We start from the raw sequence: 26,568 nt of genomic DNA on the forward strand, positions 1-26,568 counted from the left end.
TAGGTTATACAAATGCGATGTTATGGTGTTATAAAATAAATTCATCGTTAGTCATATTGAACACTATTTATTTTATGAAAAGTGGTTTTATATTATTGTTATATTTAAGTATTACTAATTACCATATCTACCTACTAAAAATTTGATAGAAAAATTAGGCGAACATATTACACTTTTCTCCTTAGAAAATCCCTCCTTCCGCAGTTTCTTTTTCCGAAATCTGATTCTAATTTCTAATTTTAAGCAAAGATATAACTCCGTAATAGATGGATACAGTCTAAGGAAAAAACGTGCCTCGAAAATCACGAAAATTTGATTTTCGATCAGATGGCGCCACTAGTTTTGGCCTACACTCGTATAGAGGGCGTTGACTGTTTCGTTTGTTATTTATAATTTTAACGCATACCAGTGAAAGAACATGGGTCAAAATCATATAAAAATAATTAATGCAAATAAAAAAAACATTTATCCATATTTAAATACATTTTATCGTATTTTTATAAATCTTCATTTTTAGTTTTAAAGTGTGTCGACAGATGGCAGTGAATTTACTGGGGTTACAAAATTTACTATGACAGTACCGCTCTAGTATAAGTTACTCTATGTTTTAAGGTAAGTACGGAAACCTAAACTGATTCACTGATTTAAACTTTCACGATTTTTACTCATTTTTATTCACAACGACGGGACTTAATCGCGTAAAATAATTTTAAATTTACCTCCGACGTTTCGAGGACGGCGTTGTCCCCGTGGTCTTGGAGAAGACGGAGAAGACTTCTCCGAGACCACGGGGACAACGCCGTCCTCGAAACGTCGGAGGTAAATTCTGAACCGATTCGTTATTTATACACGTAAGCAACTAGATGTCAAGATTTTTATATTTTCCATAAAGGTAGTATTCAATCACGAAAACGCCTAATAAAATATAACTTGGTGTCAAGCGGAACACAATACATATAAAATGAAACAGTAGTTTACCTTTATAATTCTTAGTAAGTAACCATAAAGATCTAAGATACTTGATCTAAGCGCCAAGCTAGTTTGTAAACAAAAAGCATACAATATTCTTCAGTTATTGTTCAGTGTTCACCACGCCAGCTCGTTAAGGCTTTATTCTGCAGTAACTACTGTTAAAAAGTTCCATTTTATCCACATGAGTGGGAAAGTATTTAGATGATAATTTTGAGTTGTTTCCTCATGTTGAGATTTTGAATGATAAATATTTAATAGCATTCTTTTGGATTTGAGATTTGTAATGTTTTACAGTTCGTAAATTAGGTACTTGCGTCGGTGTGGTGACAAATTTTGTGTTTCCCTTGGTAGCAGTTTTTTTAGACCCTTGTGCCATGAAACCCTCGAAACGTTCAAGATTACACTTTTCGAACCACTCGCTTTACACATGGTTTTATTTTGTAATCTTTCCCTTGCTTGGGTATCAATATTAGCACAACCAAAGTAAGGAAGAGAAGAGTAACTATCAACGTCTCGATTTTTATAAAACTCAAAAGTTAAACTTCTGTTCGACCATGTATTGTATTGTACCAATGTCAAATATTTTCCGATATCAGTTCGTTGGCATTTGAACGTCCCACGCAATTCTCTCTTTAAATATGTATAGGGGTGGTAGCCCGCTAGGCAATCCAAGACATTAGCCTCGAATTTATTAAGAATACGCTCAACGCTTTACCTATGTTAATCAACTAGAATTAGGTTTTTTTTTTTTTGTTACTGACATGTTTGTTTTGTGGTTGTAGTTTTGAGTGTTTATATGAAGTCTCTTCTTAGTTCAGTGTGCCTCTCGGCAAAGGCCTCCTCCAACTCCTTCCAGTATTTCCTCTCTCTTGCCACCCTTGGACAAGGGTGGCAAGAATTATGGATTACGAACTCTTTAATCAATTGTTTATTGTTCTGGGTATAACGGTTTTTCGTGGTAGGTAGTCAAATTATTTCGATATTTTTAAAGCGCTTATACCTAAAAATCTTCATGTTCACCAGCTCTACATGTATTTAAACGGTATGTTAGTTAGGCTAACCTTTATGTACAGAAAGATTGATCTAACCAAGAAAAGAATGCTATGACAGCGGAAAAAACTCCCTATCCAGGTGTTCTAGTGAGACTAGTAATTTCAGTCACATTGAGAACTACCAGTCATGTACTTTAAGGGCTAAGGCCAAGTGGACATTAACTAAATGAGCTCAATCTCCGAAGTTAACAATGAACAAGTGCATATCTAAATATATTCATGTCCCTAATGGGAAAAGGTGCATACGTGAAAACTAATTGAGAAAGGTAATGCGTTGTGGAAAGGCAAAAATCAATTCTTTTGTCAAGGTTGTGTCCACTGAAAGTATTAAGTGAGATGCGTGCGACTTTTAATTTAACACTTTCATCGCCCATTAGTCAGTTTGCTGAGCTAACCTTGATCGAACCTGACCGTGACCAGTGACAAATGAGTAATGGCACAGGGCGGACACGCTATACATCAAAAATCACTCGCGTTTCTATGTGTGAACGGCACGTTCGTACACGCGTCATGCGTCATAGTGTGAGTAAGTTGCTTAAAAATAGTACTGAGAGCACGCCAGAAGTCCGCCAGATTTCTGTCGCGGGGCGAGGTAATTCGAGTCGGGGCGGGGCGGTGCGTGGCCGTTCTGTATGATAATACTATCATATATTCTGTGGTAGTGGCTAACCTAGTGTAACTGTGTTATGCGAGTTAAGCACTACTACTTTTAATACTAAGTACTTTTAGTATTCAAATAAAAAAATATACTTTTCAACACAGTTCGTACAGACTCTTTGTACCTACTTCAAAAACGGATAAGAATATACTGATGCAAGATTTGAGTTGTTGGCTGATAGAATTGACTATTAAGTGATGATTTTGAGTGAAACGTTATTAACCCTTATGCATATTGTTGCCAAATGTAAACAAAGCATTGGACAGCTCACAGATTCAACAGAAAAAAGCTAAAAACATTTAAGTTAAAACATTTTTTCCAACCAAAAATAAAAAATCATGCATTTAAGGGTTAAATAATAACATCAATAAAGCTCTTAAATTTGTAACATTATTAAGAATTTTCGCGTTGGTGTGGTGAAAATTTTTGTGTATCACTCGGGAACAATGTTTGTTTAACCCTCGTGCCTTTGAAACTCTCGCAACACTCAAGATTTCGCTTGCTCGGATTCAATATTAGCACAAGGGGTTAAACAACAACTGCCCCCTTGTAAAACAAACAACTATTATTTTAAAAAATGCCAAAGAAAAGAACTAGTTTTAGATGGAATGCTTAAAACCTTCAATTAAATGTAAGTGGTACACAAGGCCACAAGAGTTTCTCAAGACGAACTATGTAATGAAGTTCGTGTTGTATGTTGAAGTAAACCCTCCCAACTACTATAGTCCAATACTGCCACTCCATAGTTACTCCGAGTTTTTTCTTCCATTTATAAACATACGAGTACCTTGCCTTAGAACTACAAAAAATACAGTAAAAGACGCACCTGAACGAAAAATTACAGTTAATTTTGGACCATAGTTGGGAGCTTTGAACTATTTGGGAGGTTTTACGGTACTCTACAAAAAATAACCATACATATAATAAATCATGCTCATATTTTCAAATGTAGTTACTATCTAAGAGCTGAGGCAAAGGTTTTATGACTCACCACCATAAATCAAATTATTAAATGTAATGAATCAACAATTAAAATAATTTTCAAAGCAGCCGACAGGCGGCCACCTTCAAAGGGACACTAATTCTCCATCCACTATAGTAGGTACCTACCTATTTTCTTACAGGTAACCAAAATACTGCCCCTAGTATTAGTATATAGTACTGACCATACTAGATATGTAAATAAAAAGCTCCGAGGCCAAGTTTTGTAATTATGTCAAAGGGGGAAAAGGCTCATTCAGAATTGGTTACTGTTTTCACAACCGTCATAATTTGTCGAAGATATAAAGGATTATGAGCAGACTTAACTGTCAATAGCAATTTTAGGCAACTTAGCGCGTTATAGAACTATCTAGATTAGAAACTCTTTAAGTATAAGATGTATGGAAACAGGTGTACTTACTAGCGCCTTTTGTAAGTTAAACTTATTTAATTTAAGGAGTACCAACAGCTATAATAATATTATATAAACCAATACCTAACCAATTACAGGAAGTCACAGATAGAAAATTGACATACAATTAATAATTAAATAATAAATTCTTCAAGAAACAAACAAACCTTGGGTAAATCAGGATAAAAATGATATTCTCATTAGCAACCTGTTTCCAGTGAAACTATTTCCGTGTACACAACAGTGGTGGTTTTCAAAGCAAGGGTGGCACGTGGCGGCCAAACGGCCACCGGTCAGTCGTCACCCCGCGGTCGACCGGTCGATCCGCCATGGAAACCTCGCACTGAACGCTCAACACGACGCCATGACCGATGACATACCAGGTGAAATTGTGTTCCATTTTCAAACAAATTCGCCAATTTGATCCGCGAAATTAAAAATACACAGATAATTTAATGGAGTCATTCATTTAAAAAATATATATTTGATATTGTCTTCGGTTATCGCGATAGTTACTCATGAAATAAAACCCGTCACCCGTTGACCACGAACGCTGTAAAGGGTTTAAAACATCGGGATGTATTATAAATTCAATATACGCGATATATTTAATCCGTTTTCAGTTTTATTTCATGAATATATATTTAGTTTGTTTGTCGAAAACCGGTGAGTCCCAATTATTTAATGGGTATTTTTTATCGTCAACAACTAGTTTCTATTTTCTATACGTAAATGTCAAGGATTTATAATTATATTATTATATGGGTTTTTAACTTCTAGTATGAATAAAACGACAATTGGAAACGTGAATCGTAATATAAAATTATTACCTGCTGCACCTACTGAACGCTTACCATTTTTGTAAGTCCAATTTATATTATTGTAATATGATTAACACAATATCTATCTAATGATTGATTTGATAGACTTTGTGTATTTATTTACAGTGGGTTTAAAGCAGCCGCAAATGTTAATAGTTAAAATACAATTTCAATGAAATCAGAGTTTGCGTCAATATTTTTTTACTTTTGTTTGTAGGTAATGTTCACTTCTCAAAAGAGCTTCACTGGTTTTAGACTAATAGGCGATTTTTAGGGTCCCGTACCCAAAGGGTAAAAACGGGAACCTATTACTAAGACTCCGCTGTCCGTCCGTCCGTCCGTCCGTCTGTCTGTCCGTCTGTCACCAGGCTGTATCTCATGAACCGTGATAGCTAGACAGTAGGAATTTTCACAGATGATGTATTTCTGTTGCCGCTATAACAACAAATACTAAAAACAGAATAAAATAAGTTTTTAAATGGGGCTCCCATACAACAAACGCGATTTTTGTGCTGTTTTTTGCGTAATGGTACGGAACCCTTCGTACGCGTGTCCGACTCGCACTAAAAATTTAAAATGATTTTTCTACATATATCTTTTGTTTTGTTCTAATTTCCTGGCTTTACGCCCCCTCTTAACGGCGTTAACTTAACTGGAGCGTATCCAGGGCGCGTAGCCGCGTAGCCAACGTGCCAATTATGCCGTTACGCTCCGTAGGGTATCGTAGTCATCTCTCTCTATCACTCTCCCACACTAGTACAGTGCGACAGTGACAGTTGCGTTTCGTTCGCTACGGAGCGTTAACGATTGCACGTTGGCTACGCACCCAGATGTGCTACGTCGTAGCCTGTAGCATCAGATTTCCTGCTTTCCTGGTTTACTGCAAAAAAAAAATACAAGCTTAACGACAGTCGTGATTAGCGTTGAATGGGTGACGAAATCAAAAATGTAAGAACATGTATAGGTAGATGTTTGGAAGAAAGTTCTGCCTAAATACCTATTATATCGCGATTTATTTGCGATTTCTATTTAGTTCATAATAAGGTATAATTTGCTCAACGCACGCTTTTACGGTTTAGCTCACGTGTTTTGAGTCCCTTCCCTTCCCATGCCTTCCCTCATCATCCCTTCGTCCCTTCGTGAACTTCGTTTATTCTATACTAATAGCTCCAGTTTAGCCTATTGTGACGGTAGGGTAGCTACAGAACCCTACACTGAGCATGTCCCGACATCCTCTTGGCCGGTTTTTTTCTTATATTATGTTGATTTAAACTAGCACGATTTTCACTCATAATATTATAACTGAATCGGGACTCAATCGCGTGCACTTACGTTTATTATTGTACTATTCATTTCACACACTCAGGATTGTTCGTCTTAACTTCTGTTACATCACCCGACCTTAATTAGTTTGTTTTGGTCAAATTGATAAAGATTCTCCTACGCCTACGTTTAATCAGCAAGAAATTTGTAGTGCGCTGTAATTTTACCTTTCCACCTTATAAGTATGAGCCCTTTCCCGGTTGCGGGGCTCGCTTTTGACAACCCAAACTTTTTTTTACTTTACTTTTTTGAAAGAATTGTCGCAGGCACTGAATATTATGAAATCTGCTGTAATTTGATTTCAGAAATTAATCCCGATTATTGAGATTAATCCCGTTTTCTCATGATGTTTTCCTCTACCAAAAAAATCTTACAATAAATATCGTTAGTAATGTCGTTATCGTTATCTTCTATTTCTATTAACAGAAATAGAAGTACTTTTAAAACACTGATAATGGCGTAAAATAAGTTTTAAATTTACTTCCGACGTTTTGAGGACGGCGTTGTCAATACGAACGAACGTGGTTGAGACCACGGGGACAACGCCGTCCTCGAAACATCGGAGGTAAATTTAAAACTTATTTTACGCGATTAAGTCCCGTCGTTGTGAATAATAAGAAGTACTTTTATTCGTAAACACAAACGAGACTATTTATCTACTTACATATAATAAAAACGTAGAAAAATAATGTGCCACAAAATGGCCTCATTTCAGCATGTTATTAGCGACTTCCAGCGCGGATCTTTCGATGAGGCCATCAAGTGAGAAGAATCATGGGAGATCTTTATACTGAATTCTAATTAAGTAGATAACTCGAACCCACGACCTCCGGTTTGGAAGCCTTACCTCTAGGCCACCAAAGCTAATTGCTTTTGTCTTACGATAATGTTAAGTATTTTTATTATAACTACGAGCATATAATTCACACCGCCTTACGTATGGTATATAATGTTTGATTCGCATGCCACCGCCCCGCCCCCAATGGTAGCCAACTACGTCGTTAGACGACTATATAAAAATTCTTGTAGTTGTTCTTAGTCCATTTTAGTAGCTTGTTGAGTCATCCCTATCCAAGCAAAAGTAGCCGAATACTCATGCTATTTACAGGCTGAGCATGTCTGAGCGAAGAATGTGTAAGAAAGATGCGACTAAAATGTACTTAGTGGTACGTAACGTACCAATTATACAACGCACGGTCATTCAGCTTAAAGTTGACTCACGCTAGACCGGGCCGGGGAGCTTCCGACGCTTCGTTTTCTATGGAAGGCACCACGTGATCACCGATCAGCCGTCATAGAAAATGACGTGTCGGACGCCTCGGCCCGGGCTCGGGCCCATCTAGCGTGAGATCCTTTATAATAAAATGTACCAACTGAACAATGCAATGCCTCTCTATGTGCCTTTGGGACTAACTGTCCAGTCATTTATGATATGAAACTATTTTAGCCCCATAACTTGGCTATGTTCCAACTATACATAAATTACTTATTATGTATTCAAAGTATTCAAACGTTATAAAATTTTCATAAGAAAACGTTTATTATAAGTGGGCTTAAGTGATTTCACAGACCTTGACGTGTCTCATAAAGAATTTTAAAAAAAATTATTTTATTTATTCTTTGGAATCTTTGGATTATAATAATTTGGTCGATTATTAGACCAATACTACCTTGCGTGTTGGAACTGAACCCCTTAGGACTAAGTAAATTACTCTCCTAGATCTTAGAACTCACACTACCACTTTACTGTCCAAATCTGATGTACCACATACCTATGTACCGGAAAACGCTGCTACGAAGTTAGGCCGCAGCGTAGCACGCGTAGTATTTTTATAGTAAACTTATCTAACACTTCTTCTACCAAAAAACGTCACTTTTGACACTGACCGTACCGCTGTGACTTGCTATAAGCATTGTTCTAATCGGGCCGAATGTCAATAACAGATTTTACCACTATTGGTCGTTAACGTATAGCTTTAGGTATTTCGTTTAATAAGTAAATAAAGTTTAGGGATATCGTCCATTAGGTATATCGACTTTCGGTATGACATGCATTAGGTATATCGAGTTTAGGAATTCCGTGGTTTAGGTATATCGACTTTAGGCATTTCGTTCGTTAGGTATATTCAGTATTCATCTTTATTTGCAAATATCGACATAAGCCATGCAAAAACAGTAATAACATGTTACATTAGCACTAATCATGCACATAATAAACAATAAAATCATAAAAAATAAAATAAATAAACAGACAAACAAACAAAAAGGAGTCCTAGAAGAAACACATTACAGACAATTAAAAAATAATTAGATTGCTAAGATTAATTGTACAAATAAAAACAAATGTCAATTTAGTTGTAAGATGTCAATTAAGTCCAGAATTTAATACTAGTATATTGTTCAATGTCAATAAAAGGATTACATTATATCTTACATTATAACAGCTTTAAGTATTTTATCCATTAGGTAAATCAACTTTAGGTATATCATTCATTAGGTATATCATCAGCTTTAGGTGTATCATTCATTAGGTATATCAGCTTTAGTTGTTTCATGCATTACCGTGTATTAGGTATAATAGCTTTAGGTCAAAACGTGCGTTAGGTAGAACGTGCATTAGGTATATCGTGCATTAGGTGTTTCGTCCATTAGGTTAATTAAATGAAATTAGGTATTATGAACTTAGGTCATTCAATGTTTAGGTAAAATGATCATTAGGTATTTTAAAAATAGGTGAATCGAGCATAAAGGTGTTTCGAGATTAGGTAAATCAATTTTCGGTATTCTGATATGTAATCCATTCACCGCTGAGCTACGGTCGTAGCGCTACGTCGTAACCGATAACGTAGGTTTCCCGGTATGTAGCGGAAATGCTTCGTAGAGGCAAAACGACAACATGTCGTGATTACCGCTGAATGGGCTCTAATCGCGCTAATCTTAGGATTATCAGTTTTTCATACAACTATCAAAGACAATTAAGTCTGTAATTAAGATGGACGGAGAAACAAGTGATCCTTTGATGAAGTGTGTGCCCTTAGAGATCCTTAATGAGCTTGAAAAAGGCTAATTCAAAAAGATAAAATATGATACCAATTATATTGATAACAACCTTTCGCGCTTTCACTTGTAACCCTAGGTAATAGGATATTGACTACTAGTCAAATCAGTTTCTTTTTTCGAACTGTCAAAACGATTTTGCTACCTCAGTTTGCTACTATGGAATTTATATGAAACACTAGCATGTTAGGGTTTTAAAATAGAAATTGTGTCTAAAAATAACTGCTGTCTACGTTTCTCTATTAATCTTCTGGTGCTTTATTTTATGCATGGTGTAAAATATGCTAAATCAGAAGGTTCATTCGTCAATAGTAACTTTGTTGTTAATATTTAGACGGAATTTATAACCCCCGACGGGAAAGAAGCTTGACGCCTGTCGGTTAATCTTTAAAAACATATATAGTTTAAATGAAGGACGGGCAACGGTAGGTAACGGTGCTACGTGTGCTACGCCGTAGTCCATAGCAGTAAATTTCCTTTATGTAGCGAAAACCGTCCGTAGATTCGAGGTACACAGACGTAAATAACCCTTACTCAGTGGGCTCCTTAAGTTACATTATTCATCACGCCGAAAATGACGTCACTGCGAGTGAGAATTCTTTTTGGAACAAAAGTGCTCTTTTTGTGCGTGAGCCATAATTTCCGGCGACCTTGCCGGGTTACGCTGTAATCTGATCAGATTCCTATCATCTAGGATTTAGCGGCGTCCATTTTTATGCCCAAAAGCATGCCAGTTAAAGTGAAATATTAATTAATTTTACACCTGTTTGTCGCATAAAAAAAAAAAGGAAGACGTGAGATTGTCAGACAGAGAAAAAAGCTACGTAGTTATACTACTCTATAACCATCAATGTATCGGTATAGTACTATTATATATTCTGTGGTATCGGGCTTTGTGTACCCGTACCATGAGTCACTGACGGTGTCAAAACTGACATATACTCTAACGTCTACGTAATTTACTTTCTATACATCTCGGTCGCACTAATATGTCAGTACGAGCGAGATGCATAGAAAGTAAGTTACGTTCACGCTAGCGTTTATGTCAGTGCCGGACTGATGTAGCCGTACTGGACACAACAATTTCTTTGCTAAAAGTTTTTTGATTCACTAGTAGTAGTAGTATTGGCCCTCCAGCTTTAATTTTTTCCATTTATTAATTGACATTAAAGATTATTTTTAAACTGACTTTAAATAGGTATGTTAAAAAAAGGAGATTAATTTTGTTTCTCAAAATTCAAAATTTTAATATTTATTCTGTAAGTAGGTAGGCCTCAAGGGCTCGTCCGCAAGTCAAAGCATTTACAGTGACATCATATAAAGGGTACACGGAAAGAACATGTCTAGTCACTTTTTTCGAAAATGAGATTTTCATTTCATAATGTAGAGCTCTTAATGAACTATTAGTTATATATTTTGCTACCACTGTATAATATATGTAACAACTTTTTTTTAGTTAAAAAAGACTTGGTCACGGAATTACCATACATTTTGACATGGTTCCAAATTTTAAAACCGCAAATACTCAAAATGTTACTAAAGTGACTAGACATGTTCTTTCCGTGTACCCTTCATATAGTGATATGAAAACTAAGTACATAGTAGGGCTCGCGGTCGAATCCGTGTTTCGTTTACACGTTTCGAATACCCGTCTCCGAATAATACGTAAACGGTTTTCTGGCCCGTTCCGCACGTTTAATTAAGAAACGTGTAGTTAAGACCCGTGTACACGGATAAACGGGTATTCGAAGATACGTATCTTATTTATCCGTGGCTCCGGACACGTCCTTGACGATAGTAGCGAAGGAACGAACGCCAGCTACAAATGAATAGACAAAAGATTCATGACGAGTTTCTGTCATATTTAACCTTATTCCGTGGGGTCATAGAGTCGAAATTTAATAAACGGTTTAGAAAACCCTTTCTTGAGCAGGTAGTTTTTGCTTGCAATAGGTATTACGAGTATTCACGCTTCTTATCAAAGTAGTATTTTATATAGCACTTTAAATAGCTACTTTTTTTACGTTGCGGGTTAGCAATAAAATAAAATAAAAACCTGCTAGTACCTATTTAAAAAAAAAATTAGAACCATCGAGTTCAGTATGTAGGCAGGAAGTCAAACTAATGTTCGAAATTGGCATTAGGTAAGTATTTATAAAAAAAAATTTTTTAACTTGCTTCTTTATTTTTAGTTTAATTTGAGAACATGATATGAAATTATATTTCTTGTCATATAATGTAATGTAATGTAGGTACACCTTATAAAACAAAGTCCCCCGCCGCGTCCGTATGTCTGTCTGTATGTTCGCGATAACCAGACCTCACCTATGAATGAAGTTTTTCTTTGGGAATGTTTATGTATATATTTTGTTAAGGTTTTGTTTAAATTGGTAGAAATATGACGATGTTTGCTAATGAAGTTAGAAAAAATCACGCTGGCCAGGAGCTTAATCGGAAACGCTGCCCAATCTATTTGAGATATAACGACACAATGTATGGTGGAAAAAAGTCTACAAAAAAGTGCGCGATGGCTGTCTGTCTATATTTTAAGAATAATTAACCCATTATTAACTTCTAAAAAAACCGGACAAGTGCGAGTCGGACTCGCCCACCGAAGGTTCCGTACAAAATTTAATTTTAAATTTTAGTTGTTATAGCGGCAACAGAAATACATGTGTAAAAATTTTAACTGTCTAGCTATCACGGTTCATGAGATACAGCCTAGTGAGTGGTGACAGACAGGTGGATGGAAGTCTTAGTATTATTGGGCTACCGATGTGAATACTTGTTACAGAATGTATTTTATTATGCTTGACTCTCCATGCGAAGCCGAGGCGGGTCGCTAGTTATTAATAAACATTTTAAATCAACGATAAAATTGCACCTTCTCAATAAATTGTAATTGTTTTTGCTCCAGGTACCTCTTACCATAATAAAACGCTTTTTAGTGCGGCGCGGCTACAAAACAATGGAAAACATTTTCTTGTGCAGATGTTTTGACCTTATTACAACGACACAAAGCTTATAGTTCGCGGTGACACTTGTGATAATAGTTTGGGAACCTACATGTTTTCGACGATGACAAACAAAAGGATATTGGAAAACAATGGATGGATGGACCATTTAAGTTTATTACCTGAACGCTAGTGAGAAAGTGACCAAAGTGAATTATGAATGATTACCAATTTAAAGATCTATCGTAATGTAATTAGCAATATTATCGCAAGTTATCCAAGGTAGTATGGGTTTTTATGGTTCTTGGGTAAAATTCTGCTTTTCATTTGAGCATGATTACTCGATAATCCCGCTTTTGTGTACCTAACTTTTTTTGCGCCGTTGGCAGGTTTGTGGTTTTCGCAAAGCAGTAATACACCTGAGATAAAAATAACCACGAAATAATTAAACTTTTATTTTTAATTAATATTGTATTCTGTCTGCACACCTATTATTAATGAAAAAATACAATACCATAATGTAATTATAAAAAAAAACTGATCGATATCAAATTTATGTAATTAGCTTAGAAGCAATCGGTTTTATTAAATGATATAAATAGTTTAAAATAAAAATTATATATACCTACTATTAAACATAGGAAGATGGCTCAGTACCTATGTTTTATCAATACGGTTAAAAACAATTTAAAAAAAAGTAATTGTGCGGTTTTATGAAACCACGATGCAAGTGAAACTTTTTTCGGATTGTAGCCATTTAACTAAAAAATTCGGAAATTAATTCGAATTACGGTATTAAAATCGCGGTTTTAATGTTAACTTAATTAAAAGTTTTACTTTAAAAATCGTACGACAAACGAATTCATCTGAAGTCAACATAATAATAGTGGAAAGTGGACCTTGTTACCATTGTACATTGGCTCAAACTGGTTCGGAGTATTCAGACCCGTTCGGAACGGTCTTAAGTACCCGTGTAAACGGAGATACGTGTCTGAGATACGTTTCTTGGGAACGTTCCTTCGAAACGTTTTCGAATCCCGGCGGTTCCGTGTAAACCGGGTTCTTAGTACCGCCGGGCTTAAGAACACGGGTATTCGTTTCGGCGTGTAACACGGATACCGGGAGCCCTAGTACATAGCAACATTTATAAATTCAACAGCCAACACCTATACCTTGTAAAACAGCTCTTATATAAAGAAACGCGGAAATGAAATTCAAGGCGCTATAGGTCATAGACAGAAATAGCTAAGAATCCGCCTTAATTGTAGATTGTGTGCTCGTAACATAGAACTGCTCGGAATGTTTGCTGAAAGCTACTGATGGGCGTGTACTGTAATTACTCTATCTTTAAACTCAGACGTAATATAGAAATAGGTCAAGCATTGGGTCTAAGTTACAGCTATAGATAATCTGGGTAAATTTTCTAAGCAAACATTTTTAGTCATATATTACAAATATGCTTAAATTTTTTTTGTATAATCAAGACATCAGGATGCTAACGCCGTTCGCCCGTTTCTGCTTCTAATCCTTTTTATTTTTGCAGATACGGGCGCCGTTTTTACGTTCGGCAAGTCCCACTTTGCCGACAACGAGCCGAGCCACTTCTTTATAAAGAATGATCCCATCGTCGCTATTTCTTGCGGTGACGAACATAGCGCCGTCATATGTCGTGAGTACAGTCTATACTAAATAGGTATTTACTCGTATGACTCATCAAAAATGAATATTGAATGTATTGAGAAGATTCGACAGTAGGTATTAAGAAAGTTTCAGTGTAAAAAAAATTAAGCTCATTTATCACCAGTTCATGTAGATTGCCATGTGCTGCGCAAATTGGGATGCTTACTATTACAATATTTTAAACCTTCACTTATAAATAATCTACCTACTTATAGGTGTAACTGTTAACGTCAACATCCGTAGGCGGTAAGGCGTAAACAACCCAAAAAAATATGTTTATACTTTATAATTATAATAAATTGTTTTCGTCAGAAAATGGGCGAGTGTTCGTGTTCGGCGGGAACGCATGGGGGCAGCTGGGTCTCGGCCACCAGGATGAGGTGACGCGCCCGTCGTGCGTTAAATGGCTCAAGCCACATCGCGCCATGTTCGTGGCATGCGGTCGCGCGCACACTGTTTTCGTTACAGGTTTGTATTTCAAGAACTTTATCGGAAAATGGGTAAGGTTTCGTGTTCGGTCGTTACCTAAAACAGCTATGGCTCGGCAACAAGGAGGTGGTACGTTCAACGTGAATCAATTCTCTCAAGCCAAGCCCCATAGTTAAGCCATGTTCGTACCTTGCGACTGGTAGGTAGTTAGCTTTAACAAATTAATATCGACATGTTAGAATTCACTGACTAAGGTCTAGTTGCACCAACCACAATTAACAGACTGATTAACGTCAAGCAGCAGAGAACTATGAAATTTTCCATACAATAAAATTTAGCGAACGGTAAAACGGCGACAGCCGGTTTGGTGCAACCGACCCTAAGAGTCACCCACCTCACTCACAAGAGCCAATATTTCGCAGGTTTTCTGTCAGTAATCCCAGTGGTCCCTCCAAATTGAAACTGTCTGTCTGCTTTGAGATGTGCCAATATTTTGACGATGCCACGCTGTTTGACACCTGATTGTTTTGCAGACACCAACTCAGTGTACTCTGTGGGCTGCAACGATGAGGGGCAGCTGGGTACCGGTGACTTGGAGCACCACACGGTACCACAGTACGTGGAGGTAGACGACCAGCCCAACATTAGACAGGTGTCGGCAGGGAGCAACCACACAGCGATACTCACTGGTAACTACCCGAAAGCGACACTTAATGGGTCAGATTTTTATTACTGGTATGAGTCAATTATCCATTGCAGAGACTTATAAAGTTATGTATTTAGTCACAGTCACATGGTTTTTTTTTTTGTTAAAACAAAATCTATACCAAAACAATTCATACAAAGTAGAGGCAAGCAAGAGGAGCAGTCTAACAGCTAAAAAGCGATTTCCCTGGAAAAGCACTCGTTGCAATCAACCGGGGAACAAAGCGTTACCAAAATTAGCTAAACATCATATTATTATCATTAGGTATTCCCAACGTTAATTTCGATTAGGTATTTGCGTTATGTGCAACTTGCATAAACCTATCCAAATTACTACTCCAGACCCGCACCTGCTATGTCAGATATCTTCAAGTGAAGTTACAATAAATCTTATAATTTATTATAAGTTTTCATCTTGCCGCTTGCGCGACTTCAAGTATGGACTCGACGGTCAGGTTATGGGCCTAGCAAATTGATTTTACACAATTTTTGTGTATGTACCCAGACGACGGCAGAGTGTTCGTATGTGGCTCGAACACCGAGGGCCAGCTCGGGCTCGGCGAAGACACGAGATCGACCACCAAGTTCACCGAACTCATGTTCATGGAGAAAATCGCCTTCGTCGAGTGCGGATACTACCACACGGTTTTTATTACAAGTACGTAAGTTTAATTTGTCATCATGACAATTATGACCCAAGTTTATAGGAAGTTGTTTAATAATCCATAATTACAATTGACTTCCAAAAGGAGATTGAGAATACAAACGCCTGTTTTTATATTTAGTCGCGCAATCCGATCCCAAAAATGTTAGAGAATATATATACTAAACATATGCCACAAGGAGGATCCCACATAAATGGGGTGGGATCGATGAATGGCGATTGTAATACAAGTTTTATTTAGTAGTTTATATCTAATTACGTCCCTTAATTTTAGCCCAAGGTGCAGTCTTCGTGACGGGAGACAACGAAAACCAGAAACTCGGCATCCCAAACACAGCGACCACTGTATACGTGCCCGAAGTTCTGCCTCTAGACATTCCTATCAAAAGCGCGTGTTGCGGGGCTTCCCACACTTTCCTCCTGTCTATGGACGAGACGAAAATCTTGGCGTTCGGGTCTAATGAGAGAGGCCAGCTAGCAATGCCCCAGGAAATAGAGTTTGTGGCTGAGCCAACGGAAATTGACATGGAGATAATGTTTGAGGGATATCAGTTGAAACTGGTCGCGTGTGGTGCTATGCATACGGCATTTGTTACGGGTAAGTTATGCTTAAATACCTACTTTATATGTGTTATTTGTGATCTTTAACATCTTGTAACTTACCTATGTTGAACAAATAAATCTTTGAATCTTTCTACCGAAAAATATAATCTGAGTTGTATCCGTAAGAAGAGGCCTCAAGAGGCGTTATCATTTATTAAATAAAAATAATAGATTTTTTCTAGAATAATCTAAATAGATTTAAGTTATTTTGTAGAGTAGTGGTACAAATAGGTATTTTTTGTCCATTGTTGTCCACATCTGATTCTATTGCCTATATTTTACTTAGCAATGCTATATGCTATGATGTGCTATGCTGAGTCAACATGTTATGAACTTGTATTGAACTTATTGGTTAATACATAGTAACAGATAATTAAATTCGTGGCTACGCCCCTCATGACAAACCAATCAAATCATTCGAATGTTAAGTACGTATACGTAGCATCTATTTCATTAAAGCAACGAGCACTTAAATAGGTGACAGTGACGACCTTACAAGGACGTCACTGTCAGTCGTACATGCCTACTTCTATTTTGGTACATTCGTTGCCATCAAATGATACCGCCATTAGGCACTCCACCCGTCAAGGGTAACAAATTGATATAGCCAGTATTGACGCCTGCTTTGTGAACAGTGGACATATTTTGTGTAAAAAGTTATATATTGATTCAAAAAGTTGGGTAGTTCATTGTAGTACTAGTTTATGTCGTCCGAGTCGAAAGGTTTTTAAGTTTTTATATGAAACTAAGTAGTTTTAAACATTAAATATATACATTTTTTTTAGCTAGGTGCCCGTTTATAGGCAAAGGCCTCCTCCATTCTTAAATCATAAGTATACTGTATATTAAACCCAATTACGCATAGCTAACCTACGTCACAAAACACAACCCAACGAATGTACATAGTAAGACGTACCTACTCGTGCCTAAAGTATCTAATTGCTTCAAGGATGTTAATAACCTTTCAATTTGTAGAGCTACGGGGATAAGATTGTAAATACTATGTAAAAACTTCAAGGGTTTCGAGCTTCTGCTTAATAACGTTGGTAAATATATAAAAGTTGCGTCTTGAATTGAATGTAGGTCATGTAACATTTAGTAGGTAACGGCAGTAACAAAAAGCTATAGGGTTTCGTTAGAAACAACTAAATTGATTACTTATTTACGTTTCATATTATATTTGCTATATTTAGATTTTAGACGATAGATTTGAAAAGCGCGAAAATAAGTCTATAATAGGTAGGTACATAGAAGTACGCTCAACGTTTGCCGTTTAATACGTATAAATGTAATTACGTAACTCAGTCATATTAATTTTAATTTTCCAAAAAACCGATTCCATATATACTTTACAACTAATGTCACATTATAACTTTGAATATGATGTTTAACGCTAACAACTCAAAAACAGTCAATCGGGAAGCAGTTTAGTATGACCTAGGTAACTATTACATTGTAATGAAATTGTAATTTTCAATCATTTTTTTTAGATAACGGCCTCCTATACACCTGCGGCGAGTCCAGGCACAACAAGTTGTGTTTAGACGACAATGACGGCAATTCAAACGAGTCCAATCAATACTCGCCAAAGCGGGTCACCGCCATGAATGGCTTTATTGTCGACAACGTGGCCTGCGGCGGCTGCCACACCTTACTCACCGCCACCAAGGGTTCCAACGCAGACTTTACCAACAACGACTTTAACGTAGTCAGCGAAGAGACCAGACTCGTATCCCTAACGGAATTACCACCCCTAAAAGTACCCATAAACAAAGGAGACGAACTGCACACCATGGAGGATATTACCAACTCTAATGTCGACGTAAACACTGATAACATCAATGGAAACGTCGATGAAACCGGATCGATCGATTCGCTGGAAGCTAACGTGAGCGGATCGCATATTGTAAACATAAACGACCTTGAGAATGACAATGGAAGCACACATGGTATTGAGGATATTAAAGACGAGTTGGATTCCACTACGGCCGCTCTCAAAGCTGAAGCAATGCATGCCATGGATACTATGGACACTATGCTGGATAACGCAGTCGAAAAAGTAGAGGAACACGCGAAAGAAACAACAGATAATATCAAAGCAGCGGCAAATGAGGCGTATCAAGCAGCATCAGATAAAGCTCATGAGAAAATCGAGATTGTTGAAGATGTTATAAAGAAAACTGAAGCAAAAATAACTCCTAAAATAGACAACATGAAAAAAGCGTTGCAAATACCCGACAAAATCGTTGAAGTAGCAAATTCACCACCACCGAAATCGCCTATCTTACAAGAATTACTGCATATACCGGACTTGTCTCAAATGAGCCCAAATTTAAGCAAACATAGCGACGATGGCCAAAAAAGCGAGACTGGCCAGTCGGAGAATGAAACGATTCCTTGTGGATCGGACAAATCAAGCCCTCAGGCAGGAAAGGGGGCTAAAACACAAGCAGTGCTACCCATACTAAGGAGCGAAGACCATATAGATAATGACGATGTAGGACAAAACGAGGAGAGCGATGTTGTTGTCAATAAAATGGCCGAGAAAGGAAGACTTGCCCGTATTTTTCAGAACATAAGAGACAAGGAAAATTCTTGTATGGGCAAGGGAAAAGTTATAGAAGAAAATGTTGTAGGTATGTTTTCACCCAAGAACCGTGTCACTCCTTTTTCCTTCCTTTATTTAACATAATATTAACGTGGCACCACACACTAACACACACATCTCGTAATGAAAACGAAATGCAATTCTGTAGTTTGAGTTCTCTTTCGGTCTCACTACTTGGTCGTAAACATGTCGTAAAGCATTGTCGATGGTCCATGCATTGTTGTTGTTGTTAGTTAGTAGTCGTTACTTATTTGTTTTTATTTTTCAGATAACATTCACAAGGGCATCGATCACGCCGAGCAATCCGTGCACAAAGTAGAAGAGACCGTCGAGACCGAAATCAGAAATCAGACGAACTCTAGAACATGCACTATATTATAAACACGTTTCCGTCTTCTAAATGTTTAGCCGTTATGAATAAAGTTTTTATTATTACTATTAAATTAAACTGCTTTTTACTACCTAAGACAAATTGTTATAAAACTAAGCGGCCTTTTTTATTTTTTTTAATACACAAGTACTGTAAATGATATGCTTAATTTTTATACAAATTTTCGTTACGTTTTTATGATTTTAGGTTTTTTTTACTCCGTAATTCTGCCGTATTAGATCGCGATTTCAACACAACACGATTGATTAGACAAGTCTTTATTTTTTAGAATTAAAATCACTAATTCCATGGAATCTAGAAGAAATAAGTATTTTAAATTTGGCCGGGTTCTCCGGTCCTAGGGTTGTCCCGTTTTAAAATCGACCCGGGGGTACTTTCCTAACTAGCAAAGTAATGAAACACCTATTAACACTAAAGAGTGTTACAAAAGTTATACTAAAGCAACGCGGCCACTGCTTGCTGTATATCTGTGACCGATATCATCATTTAGCTGTATAATCTTATACAGCCAAATCGTGATAATGAATGATGATATAAACATTATAAAGGTTTATCTCTACTTTATACGGCAAAGCAACATGCACGTATGTATTGTACATATACTTACTCTACACTTTGGTATTGTATATGCCATCTGGGATTGTGTCCACGTCCATAGGTTATGGTGACCGCTTAGGTAATTTAGTATTTTTCACATAGCTTGGATACGGTGACAGCTGTCATCTCCATAAATTTTGCGTTTTTAGGTTATTAATTGTATAGAAATTACAGCTGTCACTGTACCCAAGCTATGTTAAAAAATATTATAGCAGACCAGGCGGACGTACGCATTTTTGCCGCCTTACAAGGTACTTCAAGGTAGGTAGATAACAATCAAAGGACTACATTACAAGAAAGACATTACTTAATTTATACTTTATTAAAATATGTATGCCAAAACGTTACTTACAAATACCAAATTTAAACAACACATATTACTGGAGTCAGTATGTGTAACAGTAGACCTGACTCAGGTGACGGTTCGACTATGAGTTTACACGGTCAGTGTTAATGTTATAAATGAAATGTTTTTGTTTAGTTCTTGTTCTAGAACCAAGTAAATACAAACTTACGACTATGTGATCGTACAACAAACATACTCGAGCATTTCATATAAAAAATCAGACTTACAGTTCAACAGCAAAGTGGATATTGACAAACTAAATAACTGATTTGAACTGTTACTCTTATTACACTAACATCTCATCCACCTGACTACATTTTGCCATGCTTTAGGTATTATTATTATGATACATAAGTACATATATTTTCCAGTCTCTTTTTGTCATGAACGTTGATCGTGAACTTTGTTGGAACGCACTAAGGTTGATGTGGGCTAATAACGAGATCTCAATTAGATAAAAAAAATATGCCGTGGACTTTTAACTTTGTGTTTGCACTCCAAATATACTTAAGATTTTGTGCTGGCGGCGATCCAAAAACATTCTGCGAAGCTTGAGAAAATATTGATTTCGCTGTATCTACAGCACTGCGAAACACTGAAGATGCGTTGTTTGCTTGCACGAAGATGTTTTGAGGTTTTTGGCCACTTGTGAATGGTGATGAGACGGATTCGCCACTGTAGAGGCTCCATAGTATGTGGGGTGAAGTGGACAGTAGTTCGTATTTGGCTCTTTCTTTGGTTAAGTTGTTCATGTAGGCCAGGGTTTCTTAAAGTGGGGTCCACGGACCCCTTAAGGGTCCGTAGCGTGTTTATCAGGGGTCCGCAGTAGGTCAGTTACCTACTGTAAACATACGTATTAGGAAATCTTGTAGTAAACTTGACGAGGCCTAAGTAAGTGTAATAAAACCATGTGTTACGTTCATCCCGCGTTACTTTTATACCTGGTCTCCTCTACTATAGTAGTAGTAGTCAGTGGTTGGTAAAATATTTTAATAAAATTATGAATTTTTAGTTCATATCAGTTAATTAGTTCATAAATTACTACAGTATTACTTTGCTAGATGTTATAAAGCTCTGAATACGAAACAAATGATCAAACATCAACCTAAAACACGACTTCTGTTAAATAAAATAAACTATTTGACGAAACATTATGAGATAACTCTAGCATGTCTCTATCAGATTCTAAACGTTACAAATGCTACATACAGCAATCTAACTGTAACTTTTAGTAATCATATACAGACTTATAGCCCAATCAATAATTTGATATATCAAATATCATTACTTAATCAATAAGTTTCACAACTGGACCAACCATAGAAAAATCGTTAATACTCGCACACAGTGCGAATAATAACTTAGTATTTAGTTCACAACATAGTAACAAGGTATAGAAGTGTAGCATTGAATCAGCACCACTGAACATGGAGCTTACACAGCAGAACATATAACCGTGATCCGCGGTGTTGCGTGGTCAAGCGTTTCGAAACTTTGGTTTGTAGTTAAATCACGCAATCTTTTTACACAAACATCACTTAATCGCGCGGATGCGTAGTTTTGCGACAAATTCTTCTACCAAATTAAACAGAATTTTTAATAGATTTATATGACACAAGAAGAGCTCCACTTTTATAACCTGTTATTCATAATAACGAGTTATCCCATACATGTAGTACAAATAATTCAGACTAAACAGTATACAAATTCTTGGTGGCCGAGCTGTGTTTGACCATAGTGTCTCTATGGACCTGGAAGCCGATTTTTCCGTGGATTCCGAGCTGCTCCTTCAGTTTTCTGCCAATCTCTACAGTAGCATTCTGTTTGGAAGCATCCGCTGTCCACACACCTACAAAATAAATATAACACTTGTACATTTATACTCAGGACCTATTGTAGATAGATACATTTCAGAAAACGCACAATTAGCTATTACAATTTACGTGTGCATAAATATTAAATAACTTTGACACAAAAAGTTTATAATTTATAAACTGAAAGAATAGTTTTAAGCCTTTTTACAAAATGGGGTGCAATACAGGTTGAACGGGTTATTCCCACTAGTACCGCCAAGTTGTTACACTGGATAACAACTGAGAATTTTCTCTTCACCTTTTAACAATGGGTACAACTGAGAAAAAAATCGCACTAGTAACCATCAAAATAAGTAGTTGGTGGTAACACTGGTAACCAAACCACTGGGGTAACCAAGTGTTACCACTGAGGACAGGTGAGAAAGAAAATCTCAGTCATTAGTCTTGGTAATGACTCATTACCACTGGTAACAATTTGGTGGTAGTTAACTAGTGGGAATAATCAGGTAGAACTATTACTAATATTGAAAGTAGAACAGAATCAAAACATTAATTAGCACCTTGGAATGACTTACCTATTTTATCAAGTTTAGGCCTAACATTCACAACTGCACCGCAAATTTCATCAGCATTCTCGAAATTCTCCCCAATGAGTAAAAGAACCTGGAAATAAACAAAATTGACTTTCAATGTGGCCTCAGCCGGGCGAGACGGCGAGATAGACTACACGTCCCTATTTAATTAATACAGTTAGAAAAAGACGGGTAGTCTATCTCGCGGCGAGATACTGTCGCGCCAATCATGTGCTAGGCCTACAGATCAGTACAAGGTTTTTGGCAATAGAAGTAAATTTTTTTTGTACAGTAAAATTGGTACCTATTCAAGAGTAGTTTTAAGTAATTTATAAATTCAAACACAATGTAAAATTGTTTTTATGAATAAATGATATGATATGATATGATATGACAAATGAAGTAAAGATTTTATTCTGAATGAATATAATATCCCAGACTGAAAGCATAGAGTAACTTATACTAGAGCGTTACTGTCATAGTAAATTTTGTAACCCCAGTAAATTCACTGCCATCTGTCGACACACTTTAAAACTAAAAATAAATATTTATAAAAATACGATAAAATGTATTTAAATATGGATAAATGATTTTTTTATTTGCATTAATTATTTTTATATGATTTTGACCCATGTTCTTTCACTGGTATGCGTTAAAATTATAAATAACAAACGAAACAGTCAACGCCCTCTATCGAAACAGTCAACGCCCTCTATACGAGTGTAGGCCAAAACTAGTGGCGCCATCTGATCGAGAATCAAATTTTCGTGATTTTCGAGGCACGTTTTTTCTTAGACTGTATCCATCTATTACGGAGTTATATCTATCTTTGCTGAAAGTAACCTAGCAAAGATTCTCTCAAGATAAGCTGTGATAGGGTGTATCAATAACACTTTGCTAATATTTAAACAACAGCACAAATGAACAATACATATATTGCATTGAGTGCTTACCACATCTAACCAAAACCGGTCCAAGTCGGAGTTACGCTGTTTCTTCTCAAGACTGATAAGCCATCTTCCTCCCATCTTGTTGGCGTCGTCCTCCCACATGGGACGGATGCCCTGTTTGAACACTGCATAGTCGTGGCCTTGGCGCAGTTCTGACGGTAGCTTTATGTGGTGGTATAGTCTAGAAAATATTAATTTAAATTAGATATTTTATAGAAAATGATTTAATCCCATCAATAACAGTGCATGTAAAAAGATGCAAGTCTCGCAACGCAATTCTTCGCAAGGAACTTTGACATGCAATAATTCTTAAACTACAAGTTCAAATTTAATGTTTTCTAATCTAATGGGTTCTAGCTTAAGCCAACACAAAATTACAGGACATTGAAAATGGCCTGAAAGGCTTCGAGAAAAGGATGGTACGGTTGCGCCTCTTTGTTTGGCTAGACTTGGCGGGGGCACTGCCTTGGCACCAGATTCCTAAAGTGTAGGCTTGAGTCGGTTATGAACTAAGAACTGTTAGGAATGAAATCCCGTGAAGGACCGAAAGGAACTAAATCTTTTTGTGTGCTCTTAATCTCTTAATCGGTCTTTAGGTCCTTTAGTTCGGTGGGATTGGAGAGCGTTTGACTGAGTGTAACAGAAAATGGACAGAACTAAACAGTTTACACTGTCGCTGGCACAAGTGCAAACAAGATGAAAGAACAACGGGACACGCCAAAGCATGAAAAGTATAAAGGAAAATCAAATATTTTACTATATATGTTTATATATATATTTTTTTATATATAAATATATATAGTATATGTGCTAAGGTCTTTTTTTTTAAGTAATAGGAAGCAAACGAGCAGACGAGCCGCCTGATGGGAAGCAGTCATCGCCGCCCATGGACATAAGCAACACCAGAGGAGCCACTTATGTGTTGCCCAACTTTGAGAACCCTAAATACCTGCTTCTTGAAGAACCCCATGTCATAGCGCGAGGGAAACACCTCAGAAGGTAGCTCATTCCACAACTTGCACGTTCTGGGCAAAAACGAGCGAGATGCCCGCTTGTTTTTGGTTTGCCACGTGTCAAGAAAGTGAGGATGAGCTTTGTTTCTTTGGCGGGAGGTGCAGAACATTCCCAATAAAAAAATAAAAAAAATAAAGCTTAAATAAATAAATATAATGAAGCATGAACAGAGTAGGTGACAGTACAGATCCTTGGGGTACGCCGGCATTAATGGGCCAGTGATCTGAGCATTGCCCGTCGATGACGACTGCAATGCTATGCCCAGATAGAAAGCTGGCGACCCATGTGCATAATCCCTCAGGGTGCCCGTACAAAGGAAGCTTGGAGAGAAGCGCTTTGTGCCAAACCCTATCGAAAGCCTTTGCGATGTCTAGGCTAACTGCCAGAGCTTTTAATGTTTTATATCCACATATCATATCGCCCACCTTGAATTATATTCAGATAGATTTATATATACTAAGATTAGATTAGAGAACTGTGCACTAATTAAAAACTATGTTAAAACCATTATTAAATAAAATAATAAGAAAAATATCATTACAATTTAATGGGTTTGTTGCATTGGGCCTCATATTATCCAGAAATATCATTGATTTAATAGAAATTGGACATTAATAATGACATTTCCACACTTTGTCATTGCTAATCCCATGCAGAATTAGCTTAGTCGAACTTGTAGATATGCCTGGGATGCGAAACTCCTCCCGTCGGGCATTCTCAATCCAATCCAATCCAATTTTGACAACCCTAAATAGCCGAAAGGGAAAATTTAGAAAAATTAGAAAGCATGATTCGTCCCTGAATTGCTGTCAACCTTCGGTTTTGTAGGAAGTTTCCTTTCTGTACGGTAATACTATTACTTATTCTGTGGCATACTTTGCATCGGGTCTTTTGGTGCTATTTTGCAATGGACATACCTGTTAATAGCAAAGAGTTTATTTAGGATCCAATTTAATGAAGTCAAAGTGTCAATGAGTTTAAGAATAAATTAGATAAGCACAAAGCAAATTCTACTCAACACTGAGAACTCGGTTAATCACTACAGGCATTATCAGTTATTTAAACTGCCTGCCTGCATTACAAATAATAATAATAACACAATTTTTTACACACACACACATACACAGTCAGACAAAATGACAGTTTTACATTATTCAGCACTTCTTCTAGCTTTTATGCAACCAATATTAGTCCGACTGATTTGGTCAAGACTTGGAATGAATATGCTAACAAAACTGGCATAAACCAGATAATAAGTCAATTCAACAACATACCTCCAAAAGTCCTCGACTGTATCAAATGTGGTGAGTTCTATCAGGTTCTCTTCCCATGTCTTGTTTCTGTCATTGTCGTAAAACCAAAGGCTCCAAGTGTTCTGTAGGGGATGCTTGATAAGGAACTCTGGCGGTACTTCCGCAGCACTGTTGGTCTTCACATCGGTGGTCGCGGACCCCTTGAAAATACAGGTCATTTTTCTGATAATTCTAACCTCCAACGATTTCGTATTAACAACCAAAACGTTATACAAGGGTCAGTTTGAAGCCTTCTGCGCCGATTAAACCAGGGAGTAGCAAGCAGGAAGTTATAAAATGATAAGAAATCCGGTGAACACGAAACAAATGCTATAGTGAAAGTTAGTTCAGCCACATCACCAGAACTCGCAATAAGTAAGGGAAGTGTGATAATATATTCCGTAAATTCGGGTAGAACCCTTGCTTCTTGTCTTATGTGATGTTATCCTACCCACCTCTACTTCTTCGGTATTATTTCCGGCCATATCACAAGAATCTCACGATCCCGATTTTTACCAAAAGAGAGACCACAGATTATAGAAAGGAAAGGCACTCTATGAGTGTTGCTAGAGAGTCAAACAAACAGACAATGACGGCATTGACTTGTGCCTGAGCCTCATAATCAGCTGCCAGTCTTCGAATACTTTGGCCTCTAAAACAATGATAATAAAAA

At 37.0% G+C, this 26,568-nt stretch overlaps 2 protein-coding genes across 2 annotated transcripts; one reads left to right on the forward strand and one right to left on the reverse strand.

The window, feature by feature from the left end:
* The first annotated feature begins 4,345 nt into the window (after window positions 1-4,345).
* LOC134743166 (uncharacterized) lies at window positions 4,346-19,362 on the forward strand. Its single transcript, XM_063676541.1, has 8 exons — window positions 4,346-4,458; window positions 13,774-13,899; window positions 14,223-14,378; window positions 14,873-15,028; window positions 15,550-15,702; window positions 15,983-16,306; window positions 17,802-18,947; window positions 19,188-19,362. The coding sequence occupies exons 1-8, from the start codon at window positions 4,440-4,442 to the stop codon at window positions 19,298-19,300; spliced, it is 2,193 nt and encodes a 730-aa protein (XP_063532611.1). The 5' UTR covers window positions 4,346-4,439; the 3' UTR covers window positions 19,301-19,362.
* An 852-nt stretch (window positions 19,363-20,214) lies between these two features.
* On the reverse strand, window positions 20,215-26,469 carry LOC134743167 (eukaryotic translation initiation factor 4E-like). Its single transcript, XM_063676542.1, has 5 exons — window positions 26,351-26,469; window positions 25,878-26,056; window positions 23,593-23,770; window positions 22,643-22,730; window positions 20,215-22,102 (listed from the first exon to the last, which is right to left on the reverse strand). Exons 1-5 carry the CDS (start codon window positions 26,378-26,380, stop codon window positions 21,945-21,947), a joined length of 633 nt encoding a protein of 210 aa, XP_063532612.1. The 5' UTR covers window positions 26,381-26,469; the 3' UTR covers window positions 20,215-21,944.
* Window positions 26,470-26,568: the final 99 nt, after the last annotated feature.

Source organism: Cydia strobilella, chromosome 7 (assembly GCF_947568885.1).
Source record: "Cydia strobilella chromosome 7, ilCydStro3.1, whole genome shotgun sequence".
Taxonomy (NCBI): domain Eukaryota; kingdom Metazoa; phylum Arthropoda; class Insecta; order Lepidoptera; family Tortricidae; genus Cydia; species Cydia strobilella.

Coding starts and splice junctions, on each gene's coding strand:
- LOC134743166 (XM_063676541.1), top strand. Junction 15,029..15,549: donor CCACACAGCGATACTCACTG/GTAACTACCCGA, acceptor GTATGTACCCAG/ACGACGGCAGAGTGTTCGTA. Junction 16,307..17,801: donor GCATACGGCATTTGTTACGG/GTAAGTTATGCT, acceptor CATTTTTTTTAG/ATAACGGCCTCCTATACACC.
- LOC134743167 (XM_063676542.1), bottom strand. CDS start 26,380: ATGGCCGGAAATAATACCGAAGAAGTAGAG. Junction 26,057..26,350: donor ATAATACCGAAGAAGTAGAG/GTGGGTAGGATA, acceptor TGTATTTTCAAG/GGGTCCGCGACCACCGATGT. Junction 23,771..25,877: donor ACAGTCGAGGACTTTTGGAG/GTATGTTGTTGA, acceptor AATATTTTCTAG/ACTATACCACCACATAAAGC.